This window comes from the organism of the source record quoted next, unplaced genomic scaffold (assembly GCF_019419815.1).
Source record: "Pyrus x bretschneideri cultivar Hongxiangsu unplaced genomic scaffold, Pyrus_bretschneideri_v1 Contig16, whole genome shotgun sequence".
Lineage (NCBI taxonomy): Eukaryota > Viridiplantae > Streptophyta > Magnoliopsida > Rosales > Rosaceae > Pyrus > Pyrus x bretschneideri.
The window spans coordinates 6,612,470-6,636,232 of NW_025999457.1; the positions used below are offsets into that span (position 1 = coordinate 6,612,470).

The 23,763-nt window shown below is 38.2% G+C and overlaps 5 protein-coding genes across 5 annotated transcripts; 2 read left to right on the plus strand and 3 right to left on the minus strand.

The window, feature by feature from the left end:
• The first annotated feature begins 776 nt into the window (after positions 1-776).
• Positions 777-2,194, plus strand: LOC103962043 (probable carboxylesterase 18). Its single transcript, XM_009374707.3, has one exon. It carries the CDS (start codon positions 1,045-1,047, stop codon positions 2,065-2,067), a length of 1,023 nt encoding a protein of 340 aa, XP_009372982.2. The 5' UTR covers positions 777-1,044; the 3' UTR covers positions 2,068-2,194.
• Positions 2,195-5,708: 3,514 nt separating this feature from the next.
• Positions 5,709-9,032, minus strand: LOC103962079 (probable receptor-like protein kinase At4g39110). Its single transcript, XM_009374743.3, has one exon. The coding sequence runs from the start codon at positions 8,558-8,560 to the stop codon at positions 5,987-5,989; it is 2,574 nt and encodes an 857-aa protein (XP_009373018.1). The 5' UTR covers positions 8,561-9,032; the 3' UTR covers positions 5,709-5,986.
• Positions 9,033-10,650: 1,618 nt separating this feature from the next.
• LOC103962044 (26S proteasome regulatory subunit 10B homolog A) lies at positions 10,651-13,875 on the plus strand. Its single transcript, XM_009374708.3, has 10 exons — positions 10,651-10,860; positions 11,133-11,252; positions 11,389-11,525; positions 11,598-11,759; positions 11,895-11,981; positions 12,129-12,215; positions 12,298-12,435; positions 12,600-12,791; positions 12,877-12,975; positions 13,565-13,875. The coding sequence occupies exons 1-10, from the start codon at positions 10,758-10,760 to the stop codon at positions 13,637-13,639; spliced, it is 1,200 nt and encodes a 399-aa protein (XP_009372983.1). The 5' UTR covers positions 10,651-10,757; the 3' UTR covers positions 13,640-13,875.
• A 380-nt stretch (positions 13,876-14,255) lies between these two features.
• LOC103962045 (50S ribosomal protein HLP, mitochondrial) lies at positions 14,256-17,952 on the minus strand. The gene is made up of 5 exons (XM_048581087.1): positions 17,802-17,952; positions 16,280-16,373; positions 15,821-15,912; positions 14,969-15,435; positions 14,256-14,400 (listed from the first exon to the last, which is right to left on the minus strand). The coding sequence occupies exons 2-4, from the start codon at positions 16,311-16,313 to the stop codon at positions 15,058-15,060; spliced, it is 504 nt and encodes a 167-aa protein (XP_048437044.1). The 5' UTR covers positions 16,314-16,373; positions 17,802-17,952; the 3' UTR covers positions 14,256-14,400; positions 14,969-15,057.
• A 513-nt stretch (positions 17,953-18,465) lies between these two features.
• Positions 18,466-22,576, minus strand: LOC103939855 (bifunctional phosphatase IMPL2, chloroplastic-like). Its single transcript, XM_009349959.3, has 9 exons — positions 22,137-22,576; positions 21,651-21,729; positions 20,970-21,064; positions 20,832-20,881; positions 20,265-20,389; positions 20,003-20,069; positions 19,449-19,538; positions 18,955-19,066; positions 18,466-18,822 (listed from the first exon to the last, which is right to left on the minus strand). Exons 1-9 carry the CDS (start codon positions 22,453-22,455, stop codon positions 18,752-18,754), a joined length of 1,008 nt encoding a protein of 335 aa, XP_009348234.2. The 5' UTR covers positions 22,456-22,576; the 3' UTR covers positions 18,466-18,751.
• Positions 22,577-23,763: the final 1,187 nt, after the last annotated feature.

Here is a 23,763-nt window from a genome sequence, read left to right on the forward strand (position 1 = left end):
ATAGAATGAAGTGAGATAATATGGAATGGTGAAAATTATGTAGGAATGACTTAGGTATTTATAAGAAAAAAAAGGGCAATTTTTTAAAATTTTTTCAAAAAAATTTGGTCGAAAAAAAAAATTCAAATCCAACGGTAACTGATGTTAGTTACCGTTGGATTCAAAATTTTGGCCAGCCCCGGGCCGACTGGCTGGCTGGGTTGGGCCAGCCGGTTAGCCTTTTTCTCCTTTTTTGGCTCAGTGGGGCCCATAAGCCCTTTGACCTGGCTCTCGATTAGAGATAATTTTCATATCATTTCGAACTATTTTCAGCCTTCTAGCCCTCTAACCGGATCGGTTGGAGATGGCTTTACAACCAAAATGTAGTCTCGATGGCAATATTTGGCTAATAAATAATTGTTACGTGTATGGTTCAATTTGTCACGAAATGTAATTGTAAAATATCTACACTAACCTGAGTAACCTCCCCAACCCATGAATCAGCATCGTATTAATGTAGCTGGGGACTCACTGTCTTTACAATTTTGCTTTACGTGATCGAATCATTTCCATATCTTCTATGGTTCCAATTCAATACTCAATCTCAATTTTCCAGTCTATCGCCATCTACTAATTCAACCATACTACCAATTTTCTATGATTCCAATTCAATACTCAATCTTCCAATGTCAACTTCACAATGAAGAGTCATTTATTACTACAGTTTAATGATATTCCATTTTACTTAAACCCACCCGTCCCTATTACGATGTGGACATTCGACCTAACTATAGTGAAAACGGCACAATAACTGTGGGCCCGCTTTATTTATTTAAAAAAAAAAAAACAACTAGTAACAAGCCAGTTATTCATTATTTTCAAAAATCGAAAAGATTTGTAAAAACATATCAACATCCCTCGTACCATAAGTCTAACCCCGCTTTATTAGGTAGCAGTTGGTTGGCCTGTTCGCTGCACTCTCGAGTCTTCGTCTATATTTTCAGTTGAAAAACCGCCACCAACAGAGTTTCGTTCCACTTTCTATCGGCGATTCGATTCCCCACCATGACGACGTCGTTGGACTCCAATACTCAAAAGACCGCACCGTCATGGACTTCTCTACCGTGGAGGACGCGGGTGTCGTTGTCCGTTCTGTCCAAAATAACGGACGCTGCCCGCCGCGCTGACGGCACCGTCAATCGTCGTCTCATGAACATCCTCGACTTCAAGTCCTCCGCCACCCCTGCCGCTCCCGTCAGAGGCGTCACCTCATCCGACGTCACTGTGGATCCCGCTCGCAAACTCTGGTTCCACCTCTTCGTCCCCCAGTCCACGTTGTCTACTCCATCTGATCTACCCGTCATCGTATTCTTCCACGGCGGAGGATTCACCTTCCTCAGCCCTGCCTCATTCGCATACAACGCCGTTTGCCGCAAGTTTGCTCGGAAATTCCCCGCTGTTGTCGTCTCTGTCAATTACCGCCTCTGCCCTGAACACCGGTACCCTTCCCCATACGACGACGGGTTCGACGTCCTTACCTTCCTCGACCAAAATGACGACGTCCTCCCCATAAACGCAGACAGATCCAGAATCTTCTTGGCCGGGGACAGCGCCGGAGCCAACCTGGCCCACCACGTGGCGGTTCGGGCCGCCCGCGAGAAGGATCGAATGCGGGTCGTGAAACCTGTGGGGTTGATATCGATACAACCATTTTTCGGGGGAGAGGAGCGGGTTGAGTCTGAAACCCGGCTACACGGAGCTCCTCTGGTATCGGTGGCCCGAACGGACTGGCTGTGGAAGGTGTTTTTGCCTGATGGGTCGAACCGGGACCACGAGGCGGCGAACGTGAGTGGGCCGAACGCGGTGGACATATCGGGCCTGGAGTATCCGAAGACGATTGTATTCACTGGGGGATTGGATCCGCTACAAGACAGGCAGAGGAGGTACTACCAGTGGTTGAAGAAATCGGGGAAGGAGGCGAAACTAATCGAGTATCCAAACATGGTCCATGCATTTTATATGTTTCCGGAATTAACAGAGTCTAACCAGCTGATTAACCAAGTCAAAGATTTCATTGCTTCCGTGTGAATTTGGCTTGACTTGGTATTCTACCTTGGGAAATGGTTTCGTTGTTATCTTGTACCACTATGTCTTTGCTGTATGATAGTCATGTTAAATATATGAGAATTAATACTAAAATTTTAGTTTAATTAGAGATTTGGTTTTCAAACGGTGAGCAGCTTCGTTGTTTTGGCGGCGAGTAATGGCCACAGTTGCTCTAGTGATCGAAGATAACAAGACCTTGGAATCCTCCTCAATGATCTCGATGAGGGAGTATTTAGGAAGATTACACAAATAGAAAGAGATGAGAATGACACCTAAACAGGAGGACAGACAAAATAATGACACCTAAACATTGACAGTAGAAAGCCTTAGGTAGTTTTGTGGTCTACTCATGATGCAAGGGTAAAACTGTTATGCACATAGAAACATAAATTAACCATATTCAATAGGATAAGGACACGTGAACAATGCTAAGTATAACAGTTTTACCCTTGCATCATGAGTAGACCACAAAACTACCTAAGGCTTTCTACCGTCAATGTTCAATTAGCCCTAAATCTGATGTAATCCACAAGCAGTCCAAGTTTTCATAAGGTTTTCTACTCAATCTTCCTCTCTCGTAGGGCTTTCTACTCTCTCTCGCTCTCTTTTTCTTCTAGATGTTCTAATTATGGTCTAGGGTTCCACCAAATTCAATGAGACAATTCAACTCAATTTTGATCAAATAAACAATTGATTCTTCTATTGGGTTATTATTTTTGTAATACTTTAGGGTTTTTTAAATACTCAATTTTGGTAGATAGGTTTTTCTGATTGGGTAATTAATTAGTTTCTATGACTGTTTGTTAATTTTATTGGCTCTGCAAGGAGATGAATTTTTACATGAATTTTCTAATTTATATGAGGACACATTTGTAATCCCATCAGCAAACTCAAATTTATTTGTAATCCCATATTCAGTTTGAGTTATAACTCATATTCTAATTTCTATCTTATATATATGAATTTGAGTTATAATCCATATGAATTTGGTAGAATTGTCTCGTTCAATTTTATTGGCTCTGCTTGACCCAAGGCAAAGTGGAAACATTTGTAATCTCATCTGAATATCAGCAATCATAATCCTCTACCCACCTCCCCTAAAACAGACTCGCAAACTAAAAGCTAATAAAGGAACAAAAAAGAAAAGGAGAACTGCAGCTTGATATCTCCAACTAGAATTATCTAACCAATCCTACAAAGTAGATATTTCTATGTTGTTTCTCTAGTAATAAGCCTGCAAATTCTTAGAATCCTGTTATATTAATTGTGCGATAGAATTCGAAAGATGACGACAATGTAACTAAGAATTTAATTTCTGATGCAGATTAAGAAGAATGAAATAGCTGATGAGAATTTTTCTGCAGGAGTAAGCAAATATGATTAGGTAATTATATTGTACGAGTATTCGTTATCAGGTTTCAAACTTTTATCATTTGATTGACTATTTCCGATCTATATAGAAATCTGGCATTATGCAGAAATTTATGAGTATGTGGCATTTTTTGGGACTAAATGGCCCAGTCTTTACTTCTTTTTATATTAATTTTTTGATAGATGAAGAAAGACATACCAATGAGCGTTTCAGAGCTTGTTTCATATTAATCGAAATTAAAATGATATTTTGGTGAATTTTCAAAGCTAAAGGTATGATGCAGAAACACAGAAATTCAGCAGCCTAACCTGTTTTGAATGCATTCTTTGACATTATTTCTCAACTCCAAATCGAATGAATCATGACATGATTCCTTAATTTGATTAATTGTTATTATCTATCATTGTAGGATAACACAGATGCTCCTGACGTATATAGTCTTTATTGCTTAAGTACAGTCGGTAATAGATGGAGAGATTGAAAGTGTCGAGTAAAGCAAAGATGGTATGACAAGTATGAGACTGATGAACAGCGTTTATCCATCACTCCTTGGTTCACTGCAGACCAATGGAATACTAATAAAGTATCGGGGTCTTCCGAAAGTAAAGGTAAAAAAAAAATATGAGTACAAAGTTTTAATAGGAATTTATCTTAACTGAATCGAACAGAATGTTCTGAGGCAAATAAGGCTAATCGTTCCCAATGAGGTGCCCCTCATAGAACATGTCGTATTTCATATGCTCAATTGAGACACAAGGTAAATGCATCAGGTATATTTAGTTTTTGTTTCTTCTCATAGGCACATACTTAAGAACATGCAATAACTCAAGAGACCTAATTCACCATTCATATGATATTTAATTTTTTTCAGATGAATTGTTGATATGAATTTAGGACATATCCATGCTTTCTTTTTTAGATGAATTGTTGACATAAGTTTAGCACAAATTCATGCTTTTTCTTTAATGAATATTGCTGGTATTAACATTGGTTTCCAAGTTACCAATGCCGTTCAAGGGAGATTTAGACCTAGACCGGTACCTGAAGCACTACCGAAGTGTTATGACATTTCACAAACAGAACGAAACTTCATGCGCAAAGTCTTTAATTGCCATGAGGTTGAAGAATCCGGGAAGGAGGCTAAGCTAATCGAGTATCCAAACATGATCCTTGCGTAGTCTTATGTGTTTCCGGAATTTCCAGATCCAACCAGCTCACTTCTCAGGTCAAGGATTTCGATGCTTCTGTTTGAAACTCATTTGTACTTGTATTTGTTGAAAATTGGAGGATGAAAATTTACACTATGTTTGGATGAGGGAAATAAACATAGAATTTTGGTAAAAGTTATAATTTATAAATTGACAGGCACCAATTCTCTTGTTTGGATTCATAAACATAGAAATTTAGAATTTCCACGTGGAAAAAAAACTTGGAATTTGGAACCTCCAAATCTCAAGTTCAAATTCCATGTAAATAGGTGTCATTTCTCAATTTCTATGATTGATAGTTTAAAAATAACAAATTCCGTATTCAATTCCATTGTTCTTTTAGGTTAACCAAACAAGAAAATTTACAAATTCTAGAAAATAAAATCTCGTCATTTCAATTTCCGTCATTTTTAAATTCCTTAATAATTTTAAATTTCCTCACCCAAACATAGTGTTAAAGAAATTAGAAAGTAAGGGGTACGTTAGCCAAAACAAGGAGGTGGGTTGGGATGGGAATCCACTAAATAAATATAATTCTTTTCTTTTCTTTGAAGTCTTCGCTTCTGTAATGCTTAGGTTGCTACTGTTATATTTTATTTCCTTATTCCTTTATGGTGAATTATCCTATTGGATTGGATGCAATTGGAAGCTCAATTTGTATGAGGCCGAATGGTTCTTAAATGCAGTGTAACGCATTATTTGAGAGAGTGTCGGTGAATAAAGCATTCAATAGGAACCTAATCAGCAGGTGAACTCAATTGAATGGGAAGTTATATGTGTGCGAGGTCGAATGGTACTTAAATACAACGTGACTCGTTATTTGTGGGAGTGTCAGACTATCTAACTGGTCAAACTCGCTACCTAAGTTTTATGAGTGTTTCGAATTTCTTGATCACTTTATGATATCTTAACATTTGTTTGTTTGCCAATAAGGGCAATCTCAAAAGCTTTGGGTCATACTTGCATCGTTGCAATGAGGTTTTATTTCTTGTAAAACCAATGCTAAGCATCGTACATTTTCACTTTGCTGTCCATTGCAATATGATTAAATCCCTAATCACACATATATTCAGTCTAATCTATGCTACAAATAAATTACAAAATATTACACTCAAATATTATATAATTTCCTCATCCAGTACATCATCATATTGTATAAACTTAAAAAAGTTTTGTTACGATCTTGAAAACCCAATACCCCGAACAAAATTAAAGAGAAAAAAGAGGAAGGAACAAATTATTAGCAAGAGTAGATTAGGCCACCATGGCTACAAATACTATAGATCATCATCTTTCATTTGGTGAACCAACTTTTATGAATTTACCTACCATTTAGATTGGAAAATTGAGCCAACATATCAGTTCCCGAGTGGTCATTAATTGGGTGAGCATTAGTTGAACCCTCGTCGCCTTCAGGGATGGTAGCCGGGCGGATAGTGGGAGTTGGGGTACTAGGGGGAGGAACCGCAGCAGCAGCAGGGGATGTCGCAGCGGCATCGACCTCAGTGGAAGGCAGCACAACGCTGCTACTTTCATCCTCAAGCTTTCCTTGAGTGAATGCCTCTTGAAGTTGCAGAGCATACTCCAAGTTCCACAACACATCTCCCATTGTGGGCCTGTCCACACCATGTTCTTCCAAACACTTCTCTGCAGCCTCGCCAAACTTCTTCATTGATTCAGGGTCAATGGATCCAACGAGGAGAGGATCAATGATCTTTTCGAGAAGTCCCTTCCTCTTCCACTGCATTCCCCAGTCAGCCAAGTTCACTTGCTCCCTCGGAAGTGCTGGGTTTATAGCAGGCCTTGCACACAGTGCTTCAAGTAGAACAACCCCAAACGAGTACACATCCGACTTGTCTGTCAACTGCTGCCTCCTGAAATATTCAGGGTCTAAGTACCCGAAGCTTCCCTTCACGGCAGTGCTGACGTAGTTCTGTCCCATGGTCGCGTCTTTGGAAAGACCGAAATCAGCAACCTTGGCAGTGAGTTGATCATCAAGCAAAATATTAGTTGTCTTAACATCACGGTGAATGATGCCTTGTGTTGTTCCAGTGTGAAGGTAATGAAGCCCGCGAGCTGCCCCGATACAGATTTCTAGTCTTTGCTTCCATGACAACGGAGGCAAGTCCTTGCCATAGAGATGATCGCGGAAGGGTCCATTAGACATGTACTCATAAACTAAGATCATCTCTGAGTTTTCGTCACAGTAGCCAATCAGTGACACCAAATGCCTGTGCCTTAACTTGGACAACATCTGGATCTCTGTCTGAAACTCTGTAATGCCTTGTTCGGATTGGGGGTTGCCTCGCTTGACAGCCACACTAGTCCCGTCATCAATAACGCAAAGATACACATTGCCAAATCCACCAACACCAATGATCTTACTCGAGTCAAAGTTGTTGGTGGCTTCTTGTAACTCCTGAAAAGTGAAGTAGCGGCCAAGGCCTAAAGTGGAGTTGTACATGTTGCTTGAGGTCTTGCTCGACATGAAGCTAGTGTCGCTGGCATGGACAGGAAGTAGCCAGGAAGAGAAACTATTCCTCTTTTGCCAATCTTGAGGTCTCTTTCGCCATTTGTAAACCATTGCTCCAAGCCCTACGAAGGCCCCGAACATCAAACCAAACCCAACTGCAGCCACCGCACCCTTGTGCGGCCCGCCGCCGCCTGTTTCCACTTTTTTTCCATCAACCCCGAATTCACCATCCAAACTGTCCACGGAATTGCTTAGTTTCATCACCTCCAAACCATTCAAAATGGCATTTGGTGCGCCATTGTCCATTCTTGAAGGACCAATCTGGACTGATAACCCATCAGATACCAAGGAAGCATTTACGACAATGTCCTTGTAGTATGGAATTGCCAAACCGTTGACAATGTGTGACAAATCCAAATCGCTTATTGCCATGTTCCCGTTAATGTACACATTGAAGTAGAGGTTACCAAGCGACTTGCTTACAATGTCACAAAAATGTAATCGAATTAAGTAGGCAAATGCATTTTCCGCCTGGAAATTCCATGTTATGTTGAAATTTTGATTGCTCACAATAGCATCAGCCATTTGCACGGCGGTTGCATAAATAGTTGGTGGCGCGATTTGGGGGGTTAATCCATCGGGATACTTGATCGTACTAGTCCCAACCGACATAGCCTTGGCCATATTTTTGGACTTGATGTATGCGTCATCGGGCAACCAAGAGCGTCCTAATGTGTCATTTGCGGATGTGACAAGGGGTCCTCCCATGTTAAGCCTGTACATTATTTCGTACCCAAATTTGGACAGCCCTTGAAATTGGCTCGCCGGCTGAAGGTTGTTGGCCGTGTCGGTGATCAAATTATCAGGAGCTGAAACCACCTCAATGGCATTGATGAACGCCACAGAGTTCTTCATGGGAGAGAACTTGATGGAGAATTGCTGCTCGGTTATGTTCAAAAGGTACTCCTTTAAAAAAATTTGGTTCTTGGTGTTGTTCTTGTTCTCGTTCACATTGAAGCTGTGCAGTAGAGTGTACTTTTGCGTCATGACATTGAATGTAGCCTTTTGAAGATCGAACACCGAGTTGCTTAGCGGGTAGAAATGAAGGCGAATCCAATGCCATCCCGGCCTTGCCATGTGGAACGTGTAAGTGGCATCGCTCTTGAAAATCCTGGCAGTCAAATAAAGAGGGGAAGGCACGTCTGCCTTGTCGACAAAGACCTTGTTGTCATCATCTGCCTTCAATTGCTGCGTGGATTCTGATTCAATTTTGAAGGCTCTCCCATCAGGGAGGGTGGCCTTGTTGGTGGCGCCACAATCGATGAGGAAGTTATCTTGAGGAGTAAATGGTGGGGAGGACGCTGAGAGGACGAAGGTTGGGGAGGCAAGGAGTGAGAAAAGAAGGACCAGGAGGAGAGCCATCGGTGTCGAAAGTGGTGATGGCAAGGAGGATAGAAAAAGATTGGGTTTTGTTTGATTGGTTATTTTTCTATCTCCATCCCTCCTGGGTGGGATGAGGTTTGAGCACAAAAGGTTGGCAAATGTACTTGAAAAAGGGGTCTAAAACTAACTGTAGTTGGTAATTATTTTTTTATTTTTTTATTTTTACTTTTTTACTTTATTTTTGGGTTTTTATTTTTCCTTCAAAGCCGTGGTTGGCGTTTGGTTTAGATTATAAGTGGAGGGAAGGAGGTGACAACCCAGATAGGCTGTGAGTTCCCAAGAAAGAGGCAACATTTGTGGACAAAGATTTTGGCTTTTGGAAGCTTTGTTTGTTTTGGGGCCTTTATTTAGAAGTAGAAAAATAATTAACGGTTGGACTAACACTAACATTGAATTAACGGTTGGACTCACTTTGAATTGGTCTAAGTTCTAACATTATTTCAACCTCTCTCTCTCTCTCTCTCTCTCTCTCTCCTCTCTCTCTCTCTCTTTCTTCTGTTAATTTGCATCTAAAAAAAGGCCTTAGGTTTTGAGGAACTAGTTTGGCCTAGACACCAACATTTCTTTCCATCTATGAGTGATCAAGTAGAGTAAAAGGTCTCTGGCATGGCAAAGTAGGCAACCAGAAAATTTTACGGAGTGATAGGCAACCAGAAAATTTTACGGAGTGATGTCTGCACAACTTTTTTCATTTTTTGCATGCATTCACGCCGCTCTGCTTTATGCGGTGATGAGTTTTTCCTACCTAAAATCTCAATATGCCACTTCAAACTAAACTTTGATGCTCAGCCAAAGGTCAACAGGCCGCAACATGATTTATCCTCACACACAAGGAAAAGTTTCAGACAAGTTTGCATTGAAGGGACCCCAAATAAATTATCAATTATCCTTTAAAATTACGTTATTTCATGAAGATTTTAGATATATTATTTAAAATACAAACAAATTGCTCAATGTTTTCACATATTTCTTGGAAACATGTGCTTCGAGAGAGTTTAACTTCTTAGCTGATGCTATAACCGGTCGCGGCTATAATGCACATGAAGTTGAGTTGTGGGATAGATCTTGTTGTGGGATAGAAGTTGAGGTCTGTGAGCTAGATCATTGATTGATTGTTAAAAGATACTTTTTGAATTACAATTCACTGTCATGCGGCTTTTGATCACTGAGTACAAATCACAGTTCTAACGCCAAACGTAAAATGTGAGCACTTGGCAGATTTTTGGTGTTGATTAAGCCTTATAAAAAAGAACAAGGAAAAAATTGGGGATTAAACGTAAAAAGTGGGTTCATGCGTATATGTTATGTATGATTTAAATAAAAATAGTATATTTTAGCGAATTCTTCTGAAGTATACAAAATAATCATATTTTTGTAAACAATATGTATGTCTAGATGTAATATGCACATTATACGAGAATCTATATAACAAGATATTTAGGATAGTGATAAACACCTATTTTTTTATTTTATTTTATTTACTTTTCAAACATTCTTTTAATTTACTGATGTCAGATCGAATAAATTGAAGAACATTAAAGTACACAATTAAACGTAATATTTGTGAGAAGTAAAAAGAAATGTGTGAATAACAACATCCTATATTTTAACTAAGAAATGAGGAAATAAATTAACAATTCAACATCGAACTAACTATTGACGAGATTCAAGGGTAGTACATCATCTACTTAGAAGTTTTATTTTATACAAATTCTACTAACTAGTAATGTGTTCACCTTGGATAAAAAAATAATTAATCTAATTTACTTTCTAGGATTTTTTGTTATAATTTAATTAATCCTATACAAAAAGAAGCGTTTGCTACTATTTAATAGTATGATCTAGTGATATTCATCCTCACTTGTAAATAAGAAATTTAAGGTTCAATTTTCATTAAAGACAAATTTGAATCAGATTATTGTTAGCCCATTGTAAGATTGAGTTCGTCCTCCTCTTTATAATGTAAATAATATCGTTTATTAAAAAATATCGATAGTTAAAAACTGAAAAAATAAAAAATAACAAGAAAAGAAAATGAAAAGAAGAGTTTGCTTGAGTGACAAAACAGCTGCAACATAAAAGCAGCCAAAAGCTTTGGCAGCTTAATTTCTTCTCCACCCTCAACGAAACGCCAAATCTCGTTTCTGCTTGCCTTGCCCACCACAAAGCACCTGCGATGTCGACTGAGACAGAGGACGCCGTACGACGTCGCACAGCGGTTGCCGACTACCGCAAAAAGTTACTCCAGCACAAGGAGCTCGATTCCCGAGTTCGCGCAGGTCAGATTCACTCCCAAACCCTAATCCCCCTTTGCAGTTAACAAACCAAATTGTCCCAATTAGTAAGCTTTATTGTGATCGCCCTTTTAGGGTTTCGATTCGGATTTTCAATTGAGCGGTTCAGTTCCGATTTTGTTATCTAGATTTTCAAATGCATTCGATTTCGCCTTTTCGGGGCTTTCTATTATGTTATGGTTATAGTAATTGAGATGCTTTGAAAAATTTGTTTGGGTCACGCAATTGATTTTTTTTGGCCATGGGATGGTGTGCAGTGAGAGAGAACTTGCGGGCTGCAAAGAAAGAATTTGGGAAAACTGAAGATGATTTGAAGTCCCTTCAGAGTGTTGGACAGATTATCGGTGAAGTTCTCAGGCCTCTCGATAACGAACGCCGTAAGTAGTTTGTTTGCTTAATGCTTGTTTCATTGTCTAAAATTTGATTGTTGGAAACCTGCGAGAGTAGTGCTTTTAGGTCTTTCTTTGTGTTTGAGAACTGCAAAAGTAATGATCTTTTATTTTATTGACTCAGTTATTGTGAAGGCAAGTAGTGGCCCAAGGTATGTGGTTGGGTGCCGCAGTAAAGTTGACAAAGAAAAACTAACAGCCGGCACGCGGGTTGTTTTGGATATGACTACCTTGACTATCATGCGGGCTCTTCCCAGAGAAGTAATTATCTTCCGATTATCTGTTATCAAGTTTGACACTTTATTCAGCTACTCATGAACATTCTTTTTGTAGGTTGATCCGGTTGTGTATAATATGCTTCATGAAGATCCTGGTAATGTTAGCTACTCAGCTGTCGGAGGACTATCGGATCAGATTCGAGAGCTTAGGGAATCCATTGAATTGCCTCTAATGAACCCTGAGCTCTTCCTTAGAGTGGGGATCAAACCTCCTAAGGTAATTTTGTATGCTGTTGGTGTTCTTTGTATTTTTAACCACATTTTCCGAAGGCTGATGCCTATTTTAGAAACCTAGAAGCTTAGAACTTCCAAATACAGCTTTTCTTTTCTTATTTTATTTACATTGTTCCAGGGTGTTCTTCTGTATGGACCTCCGGGAACTGGAAAGACGTTACTTGCCAGAGCAATTGCTAGCAACATAGATGCTAACTTTCTTAAGGTTAGTTTTTCTTTTCTGTAGAAGTTTGGAAATCACGTCATAACTTTTCTTGCTGCAAATTTCGGTACTCATTCTTTGAATAAGAATAGAATCCTTTTTAGTTGTTTCAACTTATCTTTGATATACGATACTACATACCTGGTGTAGGTTGTATCAAGTGCCATTATTGACAAATATATCGGTGAAAGTGCAAGATTGATAAGGGAAATGTTTGGTTATGCCCGTGATCACCAGGTAGGTGCTTGATAATTACTTTCAATTTAACAGTAGATGTTCTTATTTAAAAGCATACTTATTGTGTTGACTTTATGTTTAGCCTTGTATCATTTTTATGGATGAGATCGATGCTATTGGTGGACGGCGTTTTAGTGAAGGGACTAGTGCGGACCGAGAAATTCAGCGAACACTCATGGAGTTGCTTAACCAGTTAGATGGATTTGATCAGCTCGGAAAGGTATGTTACGTTTTGGTTGAAATCAAGCTTTATTTTTTTGGTTTGGTCATAACAAATAGATGCAAACACATTTATCCAGTCATGCTTGTATAAACTGACTAATGCCATAAAAGTAGATCATATCTTGGCATGGATGATGGATGTTGATTTGTTTCATTTCATAGGTGAAAATGATCATGGCAACCAATAGGCCTGATGTCCTGGATCCAGCACTTCTCCGCCCTGGGCGACTAGACCGCAAGATAGAGATCCCATTGCCTAATGAGCAATCAAGAATGGAAATTCTCAAAATCCATGCTGCTGGGATAGCCAAACATGGGGACATTGATTATGAGGCAGTTGTGAAACTTGCTGAGGTAAGCAAGACTATATTTATATCTATATCAAAAGATTTTATTTCATGCTTTACCTCAACAATTTGATTCATTGTTTTCATTTCAGGGTTTTAATGGAGCTGATCTTCGTAATGTCTGCACTGAAGCTGGGATGTCTGCGATCCGTGCTGAGAGGGATTATGTCATTCATGAAGATTTCATGAAGGTATGTGTTAAATAAAGTACTGATGTTATACTCGATTGAAAATGATGATGATTAATAGATGGAAGTGAGGCTTGAAACTACATGGGTTATGGTCTCGGTGATGTGGCCTGAAATCAATGATGGTCATCCTGAAAATTATGGAATCCAAGAATGTCTATGGTGGTTTTTAGGGTTGTCTGATTCGTGTTGTTCTAGGTCACAATCTGTGTAAGAGGTGCTTAACCATGCACCTTAAGAAAGCATCTAGATACAAGTTATACGCTTTAACTTTTTTACCGGTGAAAAGTAGTTAGTTTAGAATTTACAAAGGATTTACGAGTTAAGAAATTTCATTAGTGCAATGGCTTGGCTGGGTTTGTCACCTATATGGGGTTTGGACTACCTACTCGCATAAACATTGTCGAACCCAAAGACCACTCAAGTGAGAGAATGATAGTGTGCTAGTGAAGTCAAAGTGGTGTCAAATATTTGGTTCTGTAGCACACAGTCTGTTGTGTGGCGATGTTTGTCTTGCTCGTTTAGCACTGTGCATACAAATAATAATTTTCGGTATCTTGATTGCAAGTGTTTTTTATGTTTTATATTTCAGGCTGTACGGAAACTGAATGAAGCCAAGAAACTCGAATCTAGCGCCCACTACAATGCGGATTTTGGGAAGGAATGAAACTAAATTTGAATTTTGAACCTACCCGAAGAGTTACTTAAGAGAAACTGCAATCATGTGCTGGCTGGCTGTTGTGCTGTATTTTCTTTATGATATGTGGGGATGGTGGTACTGCAATATAGCTTCCAGGAATGTGTTTACCACCAGACTCACATTACGAATTGTATTCTGAAGACGACGCAACGCCATTTACTCATTCGAGTCTTTAATTAGTATTATGATTCTCCAACGTTCAATTGTTTGTTGCTTACTGTGGTTCTATAATGTGTTTCGTAGAGATGGTATTAGTGTTAAATCTGTGATTTAATGCCTTTATGCTACAGAAACTCTCCGATTCTCTCTAATTAACAAATAATAACTGCATCATTTGTAACTTGTGGCTTTTTCGTGTGGGATCAACTAATAAACTTAAATGCTATAAGTCGTATTCACACCCCCTTCAAAATTTTTCCTCCTATTAGGGAGAAGTACCTATATAGACGAGTTCAGTGTCATGTTTCTTGTTGAATTGGGACGCCACGTGACGATGAAACTGTTCCATCTAAGTCGCTCTTGGTCTCCTTATAAAAATGCTAACACACCTCCGTCCACCCGTCCTTCCAATAGCCAATAGCACTTTGAGGGATGAGTTTAGATAGGGTAAACGAATCATCAACTTGTTTATATTATTATCCACTAACAAACAACTCTAGCTAGCCAGAAAGAAAATTAAAGCACTGGTTCCAGAGCTAGAACTGCTCGAGCATTGGTCCTTGAATTTATTACAACGTGGAGAAATGGTACTTTTGCGTAACGCCATCAAAATTTTCATAAAAATAAAGGCTTTGAAGGAGCAAATAAGAGAGGGAAGTTCTAATAGATTGCCAAAAAAGACCATTTTTTCACATTATGACAAGTTCATGGACTAATACTCGTGACTTCTTTTTTTTCCTTTTGATCAAACGATATTATCTACATTAAGGGAAAAGGAAGAAGGGACGGACTTAGCCTTACAATGGATTAGCTTGTGAAATTTTAGTTTAGAGACCAAAGGTTCAGTTTGGCTAAAATTTAGGCACTAGTGCTCCAATTTTCTCAATGAGGAATTAAACTAGAATTTATAATGTCAATTGTCTTTCAATTTGGCATTCCAAGATCCTGTAGTCACTTTTCTTCTCAATGGCCAGTTTGAGCACATGAGCTCAGTGACTCTGAGTCAGTGGCTCACACACCATCAATTCCCTGACCCTCCATACAATCGGAACAACTCGTAAACTAGAAGAAAATTGTAAAATTCAAATATAAGTGAGAGTCGAGCTGAGCGTTTCAAGCTCTGGCTGAATTAACTGGTCACCTGGATGTTCCAAAATTCCAACACCTCGTTACAAGATAGCATTCTGTTCTTATTGTGCATCTGGAATTCCATTGTGGTCCACTTTTCAGGCAATATGCTCTGCCAAACTAAGAATCTTGACATGCTTTTTCTTCCTCAGCTCGTGCGGGACGGGTCCAAATACTCTTGTCCCAATCGGCTGCCCTTGCTTGTCGACGAGTACCACAGCATTGTCATCAAACTTGACCTCACTCCCATCACAACGGCCTCGCTGCATGGCAGCACGAACAACCACACCATAAACAACCTTTCCTTTCTTCACTTTTCCATTCGGATGGGCCTCCTTTACTGATGCAACAATGGTGTCTCCCAATCTTGCTCCCTTCTTATTTGCCTTCAAAGCTTGTATACACATCACCTTTTTCGCCCCTGAATTGTCCACGACTTTGAGAACAGTCCTCATCTGTATGAAGGTCCTTTGCTGCTGTAAACGTGCAACAAACAAAAACCGACAACGACAACTATGAATCAGTCTCATCTCAACACCAAGTAATAAACGAGTAGGCAATTTGAGGTATTTAGCAAAAACGAAGATAAACACAATAAACAGTAAGCCAACTTGGAATTAATTAACTAGAAATTTTTTTGTTGACTCTTCTAAATGGCTCTGTAAATGTTACCAATTCAAGACTATAAGAAATTCTTCATTCTATGCAACCTAAAATATTCAAGATTTAACACCAGTAAAAAAAATATTTACATGAAACCATCCTAGTAAATATTCTACCTGAAAACGTCGTAAATATTCAACGGATATACTTCTTAACATAGGTATAATGTTCAAAAAATAATCAGATCAACAAACTGACCTGAGATAAGAAAGTGCAGCTTGTCGTCTCATGTGATGTACTCAATAAGCCAGACAAGTTGTTGCCGAGGCCCCCCAACAATGAACAACCAACTAGGTTTGTTTCCAGCAGATTGAACAGATTGCAGTGAGTGATAAGCAAACAGTTGCAGAACATAGACCAAAAAACGCTTAAACTTAATCCACGAAAATTAGAAAATTGCGCCACTTCAATATTGCAATATCTACGATATCCCACACGAATAATGAAAGAACCACATCTTGAATCAGATCCACACTCAACTACTCTACTTTAGTTATCACGCAAGGTGCAAGAAGTTAATGGCAGAAAAAATCTTGATTCTTGAAAAATAAAAGTTCTTACAGATTTTCCAAACACAATTCAATGGATTTAGAATCTAACATTTGAATAAGAAATCACACAAATAATACAAAACAGATTACTTGACAAATGACGTACCCCGTGAACATTTTGAAGCCAAACCTGCAGCCATTCCTTAATAGTAACTTTTACTTTCAGCCAAACTGAAAATCTTCTTCTATCCTCCGTTCAGCTGTGTATAAAATGTTGTCAGAAAATTCATAAAAGAAAAAGAAATCTCATCACAGATTTAGAAATTTAATTTAATTCATTTTTATGGACCAGATTTTTAAGATAAAAAGTAACAAGAAACGATGTCGATGAACAAAACACACACACACACATAGACAACTTTGTCCTGCACTAAATCATCTTAAAGTATAACATTACATTCAACAATGGGGACAATGATAAGTAAACTATGAAAAATCAATGTGAAGTATCAACACTTAATAACGACAGAATTCACAACTCACAAACTATTGTAGGGTAATCGCTGATGGACTCTCAAATCTTTAATTAAAATGTGAGAAAAAAAAAAAAAAAAACACAATAATGTGTTGTAAGTTGTAACTTGTATATGTGTATGGTGTACATTAATCGCACATACACTGGTCCATAAAATCCAAACACGTATATGCATGAATATCCACCACAAGCAGGCACACCAATATAAGTTAGAAGAACACAAACAGAAAGATATCTCCTTTAGGGGAAAAACAGTGCAACGTAATACCAAGTACCTGTTGTGTAAGAGTTCAGATTACACTCGCAGTAAGAAATCAGGTTTCAGTATTTTCACTTGTTTTTAGCCTGTTTGAAACCGACCTGTTTTGAAGCATCTTCCACCCATCCATTCAATTACAATCGGTATTGGTCTTACCTTACTGACACCCAATCGAACCAGAATTGAACGGGAAATCCATTTCAACTAAATCCCAGATGAGTTGTTTTACAATCAGTTTTCTTTTCATTTGATTATAAGGACCTAGCATCAAAAGTGGTCCCAAAACAGAAGAAACCTAATCCAAGCATCAAAACAACAACATTCATACGCAGCAACATTTCGTTCTATCATTCATTCACTCAGCAAACACTTAACCCAAGACTTCCAATGATCAAAACAGCAACGAATACCCGCAAAGAAATAACCCAACAGTTAGAATCACCCATATTCCCGGAAGAGTGCCGCTACTACAAAAACCCACGAAATCCGATATGGTTCTAAATTCTAATACACACACATTTCGAAAATTCTTTATTTCGTTTTGAATGATTTCATTTTGCTCACTTAGACATCCAACCTGTTGTCATTGATAGAAAACCATACAGATGAGATAAATTAAAACAATTACCATTAGAAATTAGCAAAATTATGATTAATTTCTCGAAAACCTGCAAATCATTCAAATGCAACGATGATCAAATTGACATTTCTACCACGACGGTGAAGGAACGAGACAAGTAGAGCTAGAATTAAATTATCTAGATTGAAATATGAATAACGGATTTACTATAACTAACAAACAATTGATGTAAAATTAGAAACGAAATGGAAGGATGAAACGCGAGAAGAAACTGAGAGAGAGAGAGAGAGAGAGAGAGAGAGAGAGAGGTTGACCTGTGGCTAACTGGGAGCAGAGGAGTTGCAGAGAGTGGTGGTGTGATCGGAGCTTCGAATGATGCTAAAACCCTAAACGGTTAACCCCCGAGATATTAATCAGTAAATATTGTCGATATCAATTTTTAATATCTCACCGATATAAGGGGTGAAGTTTGCATTTTACCCTTCCTTTTCTATATCGAGTCTTAATTTTTCAAATAGTTCAATAAAAATTTCGATAATTTTGTAGATATTTTGAACATTAGGTATTAAAAGTAATTTTTCATTTTTGAGATTCGAATAATTTGATATGGTACACTAGAGATAGAAAATTTAGAGTAAACTGCATGATAAATCAGTTATAAAAATTTGGTATCGAACTCGGCATGATGTTATTTATTTGAGTTTATACTAAGATCTCCCACTTAGAGCTAGGATCAAGTGGTAATTCTATGCAAGTGAAAGGTTTAGTGTCAATATATCATTAACAAAACGATAATTCTATTGACACTCTAAAAATCTCATTGTGCACTCCAAATTTTATAATAGTACCCCAACAAAAGTGGTTTAGGCTTTTGTTTTTTGTTTTTTGTTTGGGGAAATGATAACACATCTTTTTTTAGTCCCCTACACACCCTTGTTTACTGTTATTTGTTGTTTTCGTTTGATTTATTCAATTCAGTGACCAAAAATAATGAGAGGCTTAACAAATGTAATTCCTTACAAATACTGAAAAATCCAAAAAATGAGGTCCGTCTTTGGCTCCTTCATTTGACAACAATTTAATTGTGACCAAAATACCAGCAAATCTTAAATCTATGGGGAAAATCCCCTTGCTAAATGTCTTATATCGCAAGGTGAACGCAAACGCACAATGCAGCTTCTCCAGATTACGCTTTGTATTTCACTTCTCACCCGTCGATCAATCCACCCAGCTCCTTGATGTCGTATCAGCAGAATGCAAATATTCACTGCCATTGTAATGAATCTAGAGCTTGTTGGTGAATCTGCTTATCTCCAGCTGCCACTACATTAAAACCTGGGGAACGTACCAAATTACCGTTAACTCCCAGAATAAACAAATAAAATAAAACGAAGAAGCAGAAATAGCCCCAATAAGGCGCGATGACATATAAATAGTCAGCGAAAGCATTGTTAGATGTTAGCATACTTGTTGCCTTTGAATTTGGAGAAGCATCCCAATAAAGCCGATGTCCCTTCCAATCTGTTATGACACCGCCAGCACCTTCTATCACAGGTATCAGTGAAAGAAAATCGTATGGCTGATAAAACAGTTGAGATTCTTGTTAGCTAAAAGCAATGAAGTCTATCTAACACAATAACATCTTTCACGGATGACGAGAAATGTAACGAGACTCATGCATGGTTGCAGATTTAAGACAGCTTAATGCAAGAAAAAAGGCGTTAAAAGTGCAGAAAAGATAGACGCAGACATCACAAAGGTTATCTAACACATCATCAGAAACTACCAAGTCCCTTCTGCTTTAAATTCTCTCTCTAGTTCAACCAGAGATTTAGAATAGCTACCACTCATATCATACACCAGGCATCGCCTTTTTAGCGGCCCAGACATTCCGAAGAGAAAAGCATATCACTTGATAGATTAGTCATATAAACAATTTAACAACGAAGAGTTCAGCTTACCTTGAGACCAGACTCAACAACAAGATCCACAAAACCAGAAGCCAGCAGAGCATAAGCATAGCAGTCACAGCCGTATAATGGCACTTTTACCTATAGACCAGATATGAAGTACATGAGTCATTTTATTATTCGTTTTTATAAGAATTTAAATTTAGAATATTTAAGATGAAAACGTCAACCGGCAAAAATGTAAAGATGTATGAGACACTTGGAAGTTATATTTTCACATTAGGTTTCTTGATGTTTTACATACTAGGATATTCAGCTTAATATCAACTTCAGCGTAATTATGTGTTCCCAAAGTTGCTCAGGATCGAGTGAGAATGAGAAATTCACAGAGATTATCCCAAACGCATAGGAACTTCACAAAAAGTAAAAGGACAAAGCAAGCCTAGCACTGCCCAAATTTGCTCTCCCCTTTTTTTTCCCTTTGAGGTAATTCTTATTAACCGAGTCTGATTTTTAATATAGCTCATATAACTAAAAGTGAATCCACTAATATGGCAGCACTTTTCTGTCACCTAATTTCAAAATTATATATTTTATGAACGGACCTTATTTCTAACACGAATAAATGCCTCTTCTGCCTTTGCACTGAATAGGTGTGGGCTTGTAGTGTACCTAATCATGGGAACACGTAAAGTTATATAAGAGAAATCCTAAAACAAAAATGATAGAGAAAGGAAAATTATAAATCCCTGGCTCACACGAATTGGATGCCATAACGGTCTAGATACATTTTGGACATGGTTACTTTTTAAGCAACAATCATTTCGGCTATACAATAGATACTCGAAGGAAAAAAAAAGAACCTACAAATAAGCCTGTGCCAGATTTGCACAAGCACGTGTGGACACTACTTGGCCATTCAATGTAGTTTTCCTTCCACTTATCCCAACCCATCTTTCTCTTAAAACAGGCTGATCAATTATCCCAAGAATCTGGAGGAAAAGAAGTATCAGTTCAAGAGAGTACGTACATGTAATCTTTAAGTCTGAAATAATTTATCGTGCAATTATTCAAACTCAGTGTGAAAATATTCAGTCGGGGAAACTGGGAATGAGCACTAATTTTAGATGTGCACAATATTTTAATTCCAAGATAACATCTATTGCATGCACAAAATGAAACGAATTACTTTCACTTGGCAAGTGGCAAGTGCTAAAGTCATGAAACTACCTAGATTTTTCCTGCCTGTAAGACATTTTTTAAACAATTTTTCGTTCAGAAAAGCTATCTTCCATTCACAAGAGATGAATACCAAAGGAAAGAAAAGTATCTTTCTAGAAACGGAATCCTGCAATTACATATTAAATTTTTAAGAAAAATAACATCAAAGACGCCAGTTCCTATTTTATGCACGTTGTAGCAGATGATTCTTACTGGTTTACCCCGATGTAGCAGAGCAATGAGAGTACCAAACACAGGTTTTCCTGGAAAAAGAAAATGCAGATTTTACTAGAGAAAACATTTAAGGTCATAAGACTCATAAATATGATGTTCCCTTCAAGAGAAACATACCAGTGATAAAGCTCTTTGTCCCGTCTATTGGATCTAAAACCCAAACATAATCTGTAAACTTCTCATTGCATCTCCACCCATTCTCTTCTCCATAACTGCAATGAAAACTCTATCATATCTTCACCGACAGCACAAAATATAAATATTCATGGTTGTACATACAAATTTAAAATTGAGATAAACCAAATCTTCTTTTATGTTCCATTGGGTTTGAAGAAAATAGTCAAGAGTCATACAAAACAACAACAACAACAACAACCACCAAGCCTTATCCCACTAAGTGGGGTCGGCCTTATGAATCCTAGAATGCCACTGTGCTCAGTTTTGCTCCAAGTACTCCATAGCTTTTCTAAGAGTCATGTGAGAGTGGTAGAGAATAAAAAAGCTAAATGATGCCTAAACTCGTCAATTGAATTAAACTACTTATCATAGCTTAAGCGAAACTTGTCATGTTCAATTCTAAAAATGGAAACTCCAAGCCAAAAAATTCAGAAACCAAAACAGTTAGAGATATAACACTCTAACAATATTTCCTTTCAGCATTTTCTAGGTAAAATAACATACGTTTAGAATGTAAAGCTAAAGACTCAGAATTTACGGTCCAGTTCAACTTAAGCAGTCCAGTTTCCTTGTGACCAATTGAAATTATAGGAAAATGATCAATTCACATAGAAAGCTTACATGGCATGAGAAGGAAGATTCTCTGATATAATTGAGACCATTGCTCCCTCTGCTGTTTGATCTGCAATTGTCACAGGGCCTGCAGTAAAACAATCAAGCCGGACATCAATGACTAATAAAGTTTCCCATACTCCACACTGCACACCAATCACTTACTCTCGAAAGGACTTTCGCGGATGAACTCACTCAGCTTCATCAATTCAATGTTTTCCCAATTATTTTACGAACCAAACAGCTCAGAGCTCAAAACTCAGCGCTCCAATCGAACAATTGAATCCAGCATTCCTAATATTCTCTAAATTCCTCACAATTCCTAATATTCTCTTTTTTAGTAAATATTTTTCTCTTCACTTTTTTAGTAAATAATTTTCTCTTCACTAGAAAAATATTTACTAAAAAGATTCTGGCCATTTTCCGAGTCTCTCAGATAGCTTTCCCGGAAACCAAACAGAGCAGGTATGACAATACTCACTTATAGAAACTTACTGGAATCCTCTTTATCGAGAATGTCAAACTTGTGCCGGAAATGTTTCCGAATAACTTCCCCGGAGGCGTCGGCAACCTTGCTGGCGACCTCAGCGAAGCGGTCGAGCTCGAAATCATTGGGCGGGAGCGAAACGACGGGGTCTGGGAGGTCGGGGCGGGAGGCCATTGCGAGTGGGTGTCGATGACGGGAGACAGGGAGGCTGAGGAGCGAGAGCAAGTACTTGGGAGTGGCGAAACGGATGGTGAGAGTGTTGAGGATGGGAATGGCGATCGGAGGGGTTTGGGAGAAGGAGACGGGTTTGGGAATCTGGGAGAGCATTTGGGAAGACTGATGAGGCGGGAAAGGGAGAGAAGAGACACCGATGGAGTGGTGGAGACTGAAGAAACGAGGGACTCGTAAGCGAACTCGGACAACTCCACTTCGGTAGCGGGTGGTTTTGGAGGTTTAGGGAGCGGAGGTTGACGTGTTTTGTGCACCGTTGGATTGTGAAGGGGCGGCTGGATTGCACCGGTCACTGTGGACCCACCACCACAGAATTTATGTGACATTTGTACGATAATAATGCTAGGAGGCTAATTTATTGAAAAAAATTACAAAACTAAAGGAAATGAAAGTAGAATAGTTGATTGGTATATTATTGTTTAAGCATTGATAAATATATTCATTTTTATTGGTGACACATTATTTAGTTTACAAATTTTATCTACAAATTTAGTTTCCTTAGCATTACCATTTCCACAAGGAGTTTAGGACTATATCTAAATTTTTTCTTCTCAATTCGGTTAGTCGTTGATCTTCTTAACCACTTATTGGTATGTTGTATGAAAGAAAAATTATAATTGAGTAAGGAACGTTTTAGGGTCCGTTGAGTAATGCTTTACAAAACGATTATTGTAAATCGATAACAAATAAAATTTTGTATTTTTATGATTTGCGAATGTGTCTAGTAGTTTAAACCGGAATTCTTTTTGAGAATGAAAACGTTTCTAATACTAATGAACGAGAAATCTACAAATGAACGAGAAATGAGAAACTTTAAATGCGAAAGTCTTCTTCGAGCGTGTGAATCAAGACTCTCAATGAAAGCACCAATTTGTGGATGCAAATTTCCGTTGTCTTCTCCTTTGATGAAAATGCACCTGCAAAATAATAACACATAAGATTAAGGCCAAAAACCTCACGTGTCCACGATGATTTTTTTTTTTTGAGGGGGGGGGAGGGCTTTGGCCGAAGAATCTTCAATGCTAAAATTAGAATTTGAGAAAGTGTTTAAGAATTTGTCGAGAGAGAATGACTTAGCATTTTAGTGGGAAAACATGGCTATTTATAAGGGAGTGGCTAGCCTTATTTGGAGAATAGGAGCCGGCCATATATGGTCAAATTGTGAGTGGAATTGCAAGATATTATGTGAAATAATATCTTGCAATTAACTTGGAAATTAATCCCAAATTGAATAGGAAAATTGGGAGTTACCTGTTGAATGAGGATTTGATGAAGAATGATGAAAGGGTTTTAAATAAATACCATTTTGATCACTTTTGATTCTTCCTTGATTGAGTCGTTATTGTCCATTGTATGCACGTGAGAATCCCGGTGTGCCTCAAGGGTAATTTTATCCTTTTCACT

Bases quoted from the DNA above. Each gene is read 5' to 3' on its own strand.
- LOC103962043 (XM_009374707.3), top strand. From the start codon at position 1,045: ATGACGACGTCGTTGGACTCCAATACTCAAAAGACCGCACCGTCATGG.
- LOC103962079 (XM_009374743.3), bottom strand. From the start codon at position 8,560: ATGGCTCTCCTCCTGGTCCTTCTTTTCTCACTCCTTGCCTCCCCAACC.
- LOC103962044 (XM_009374708.3), top strand. From the start codon at position 10,758: ATGTCGACTGAGACAGAGGACGCCGTACGACGTCGCACAGCGGTTGCC. The intron at 12,216-12,297 runs GTAGGTGCTTGA...CTTTATGTTTAG, and splicing joins GTTATGCCCGTGATCACCAG to CCTTGTATCATTTTTATGGA. The intron at 12,436-12,599 runs GTATGTTACGTT...TTCATTTCATAG, and splicing joins GATTTGATCAGCTCGGAAAG to GTGAAAATGATCATGGCAAC.
- LOC103962045 (XM_048581087.1), bottom strand. From the start codon at position 16,313: ATGGCTGCAGGTTTGGCTTCAAAATGTTCACGGG. The intron at 15,913-16,279 runs GTACGTCATTTG...AAACAAACCTAG, and splicing joins GGCTTCAAAATGTTCACGGG to TTGGTTGTTCATTGTTGGGG. The intron at 15,436-15,820 runs GTCAGTTTGTTG...GCACGTTTACAG, and splicing joins GCTGCACTTTCTTATCTCAG to CAGCAAAGGACCTTCATACA.
- LOC103939855 (XM_009349959.3), bottom strand. From the start codon at position 22,455: ATGCTCTCCCAGATTCCCAAACCCGTCTCCTTCTCCCAAACCCCTCCG. The intron at 21,730-22,136 runs GTAAGTTTCTAT...GTTTTACTGCAG, and splicing joins TCTCGATAAAGAGGATTCCA to GCCCTGTGACAATTGCAGAT. The intron at 20,070-20,264 runs GTAGGTTCTTTT...TCCCATGATTAG, and splicing joins AATCTGGCACAGGCTTATTT to GTACACTACAAGCCCACACC.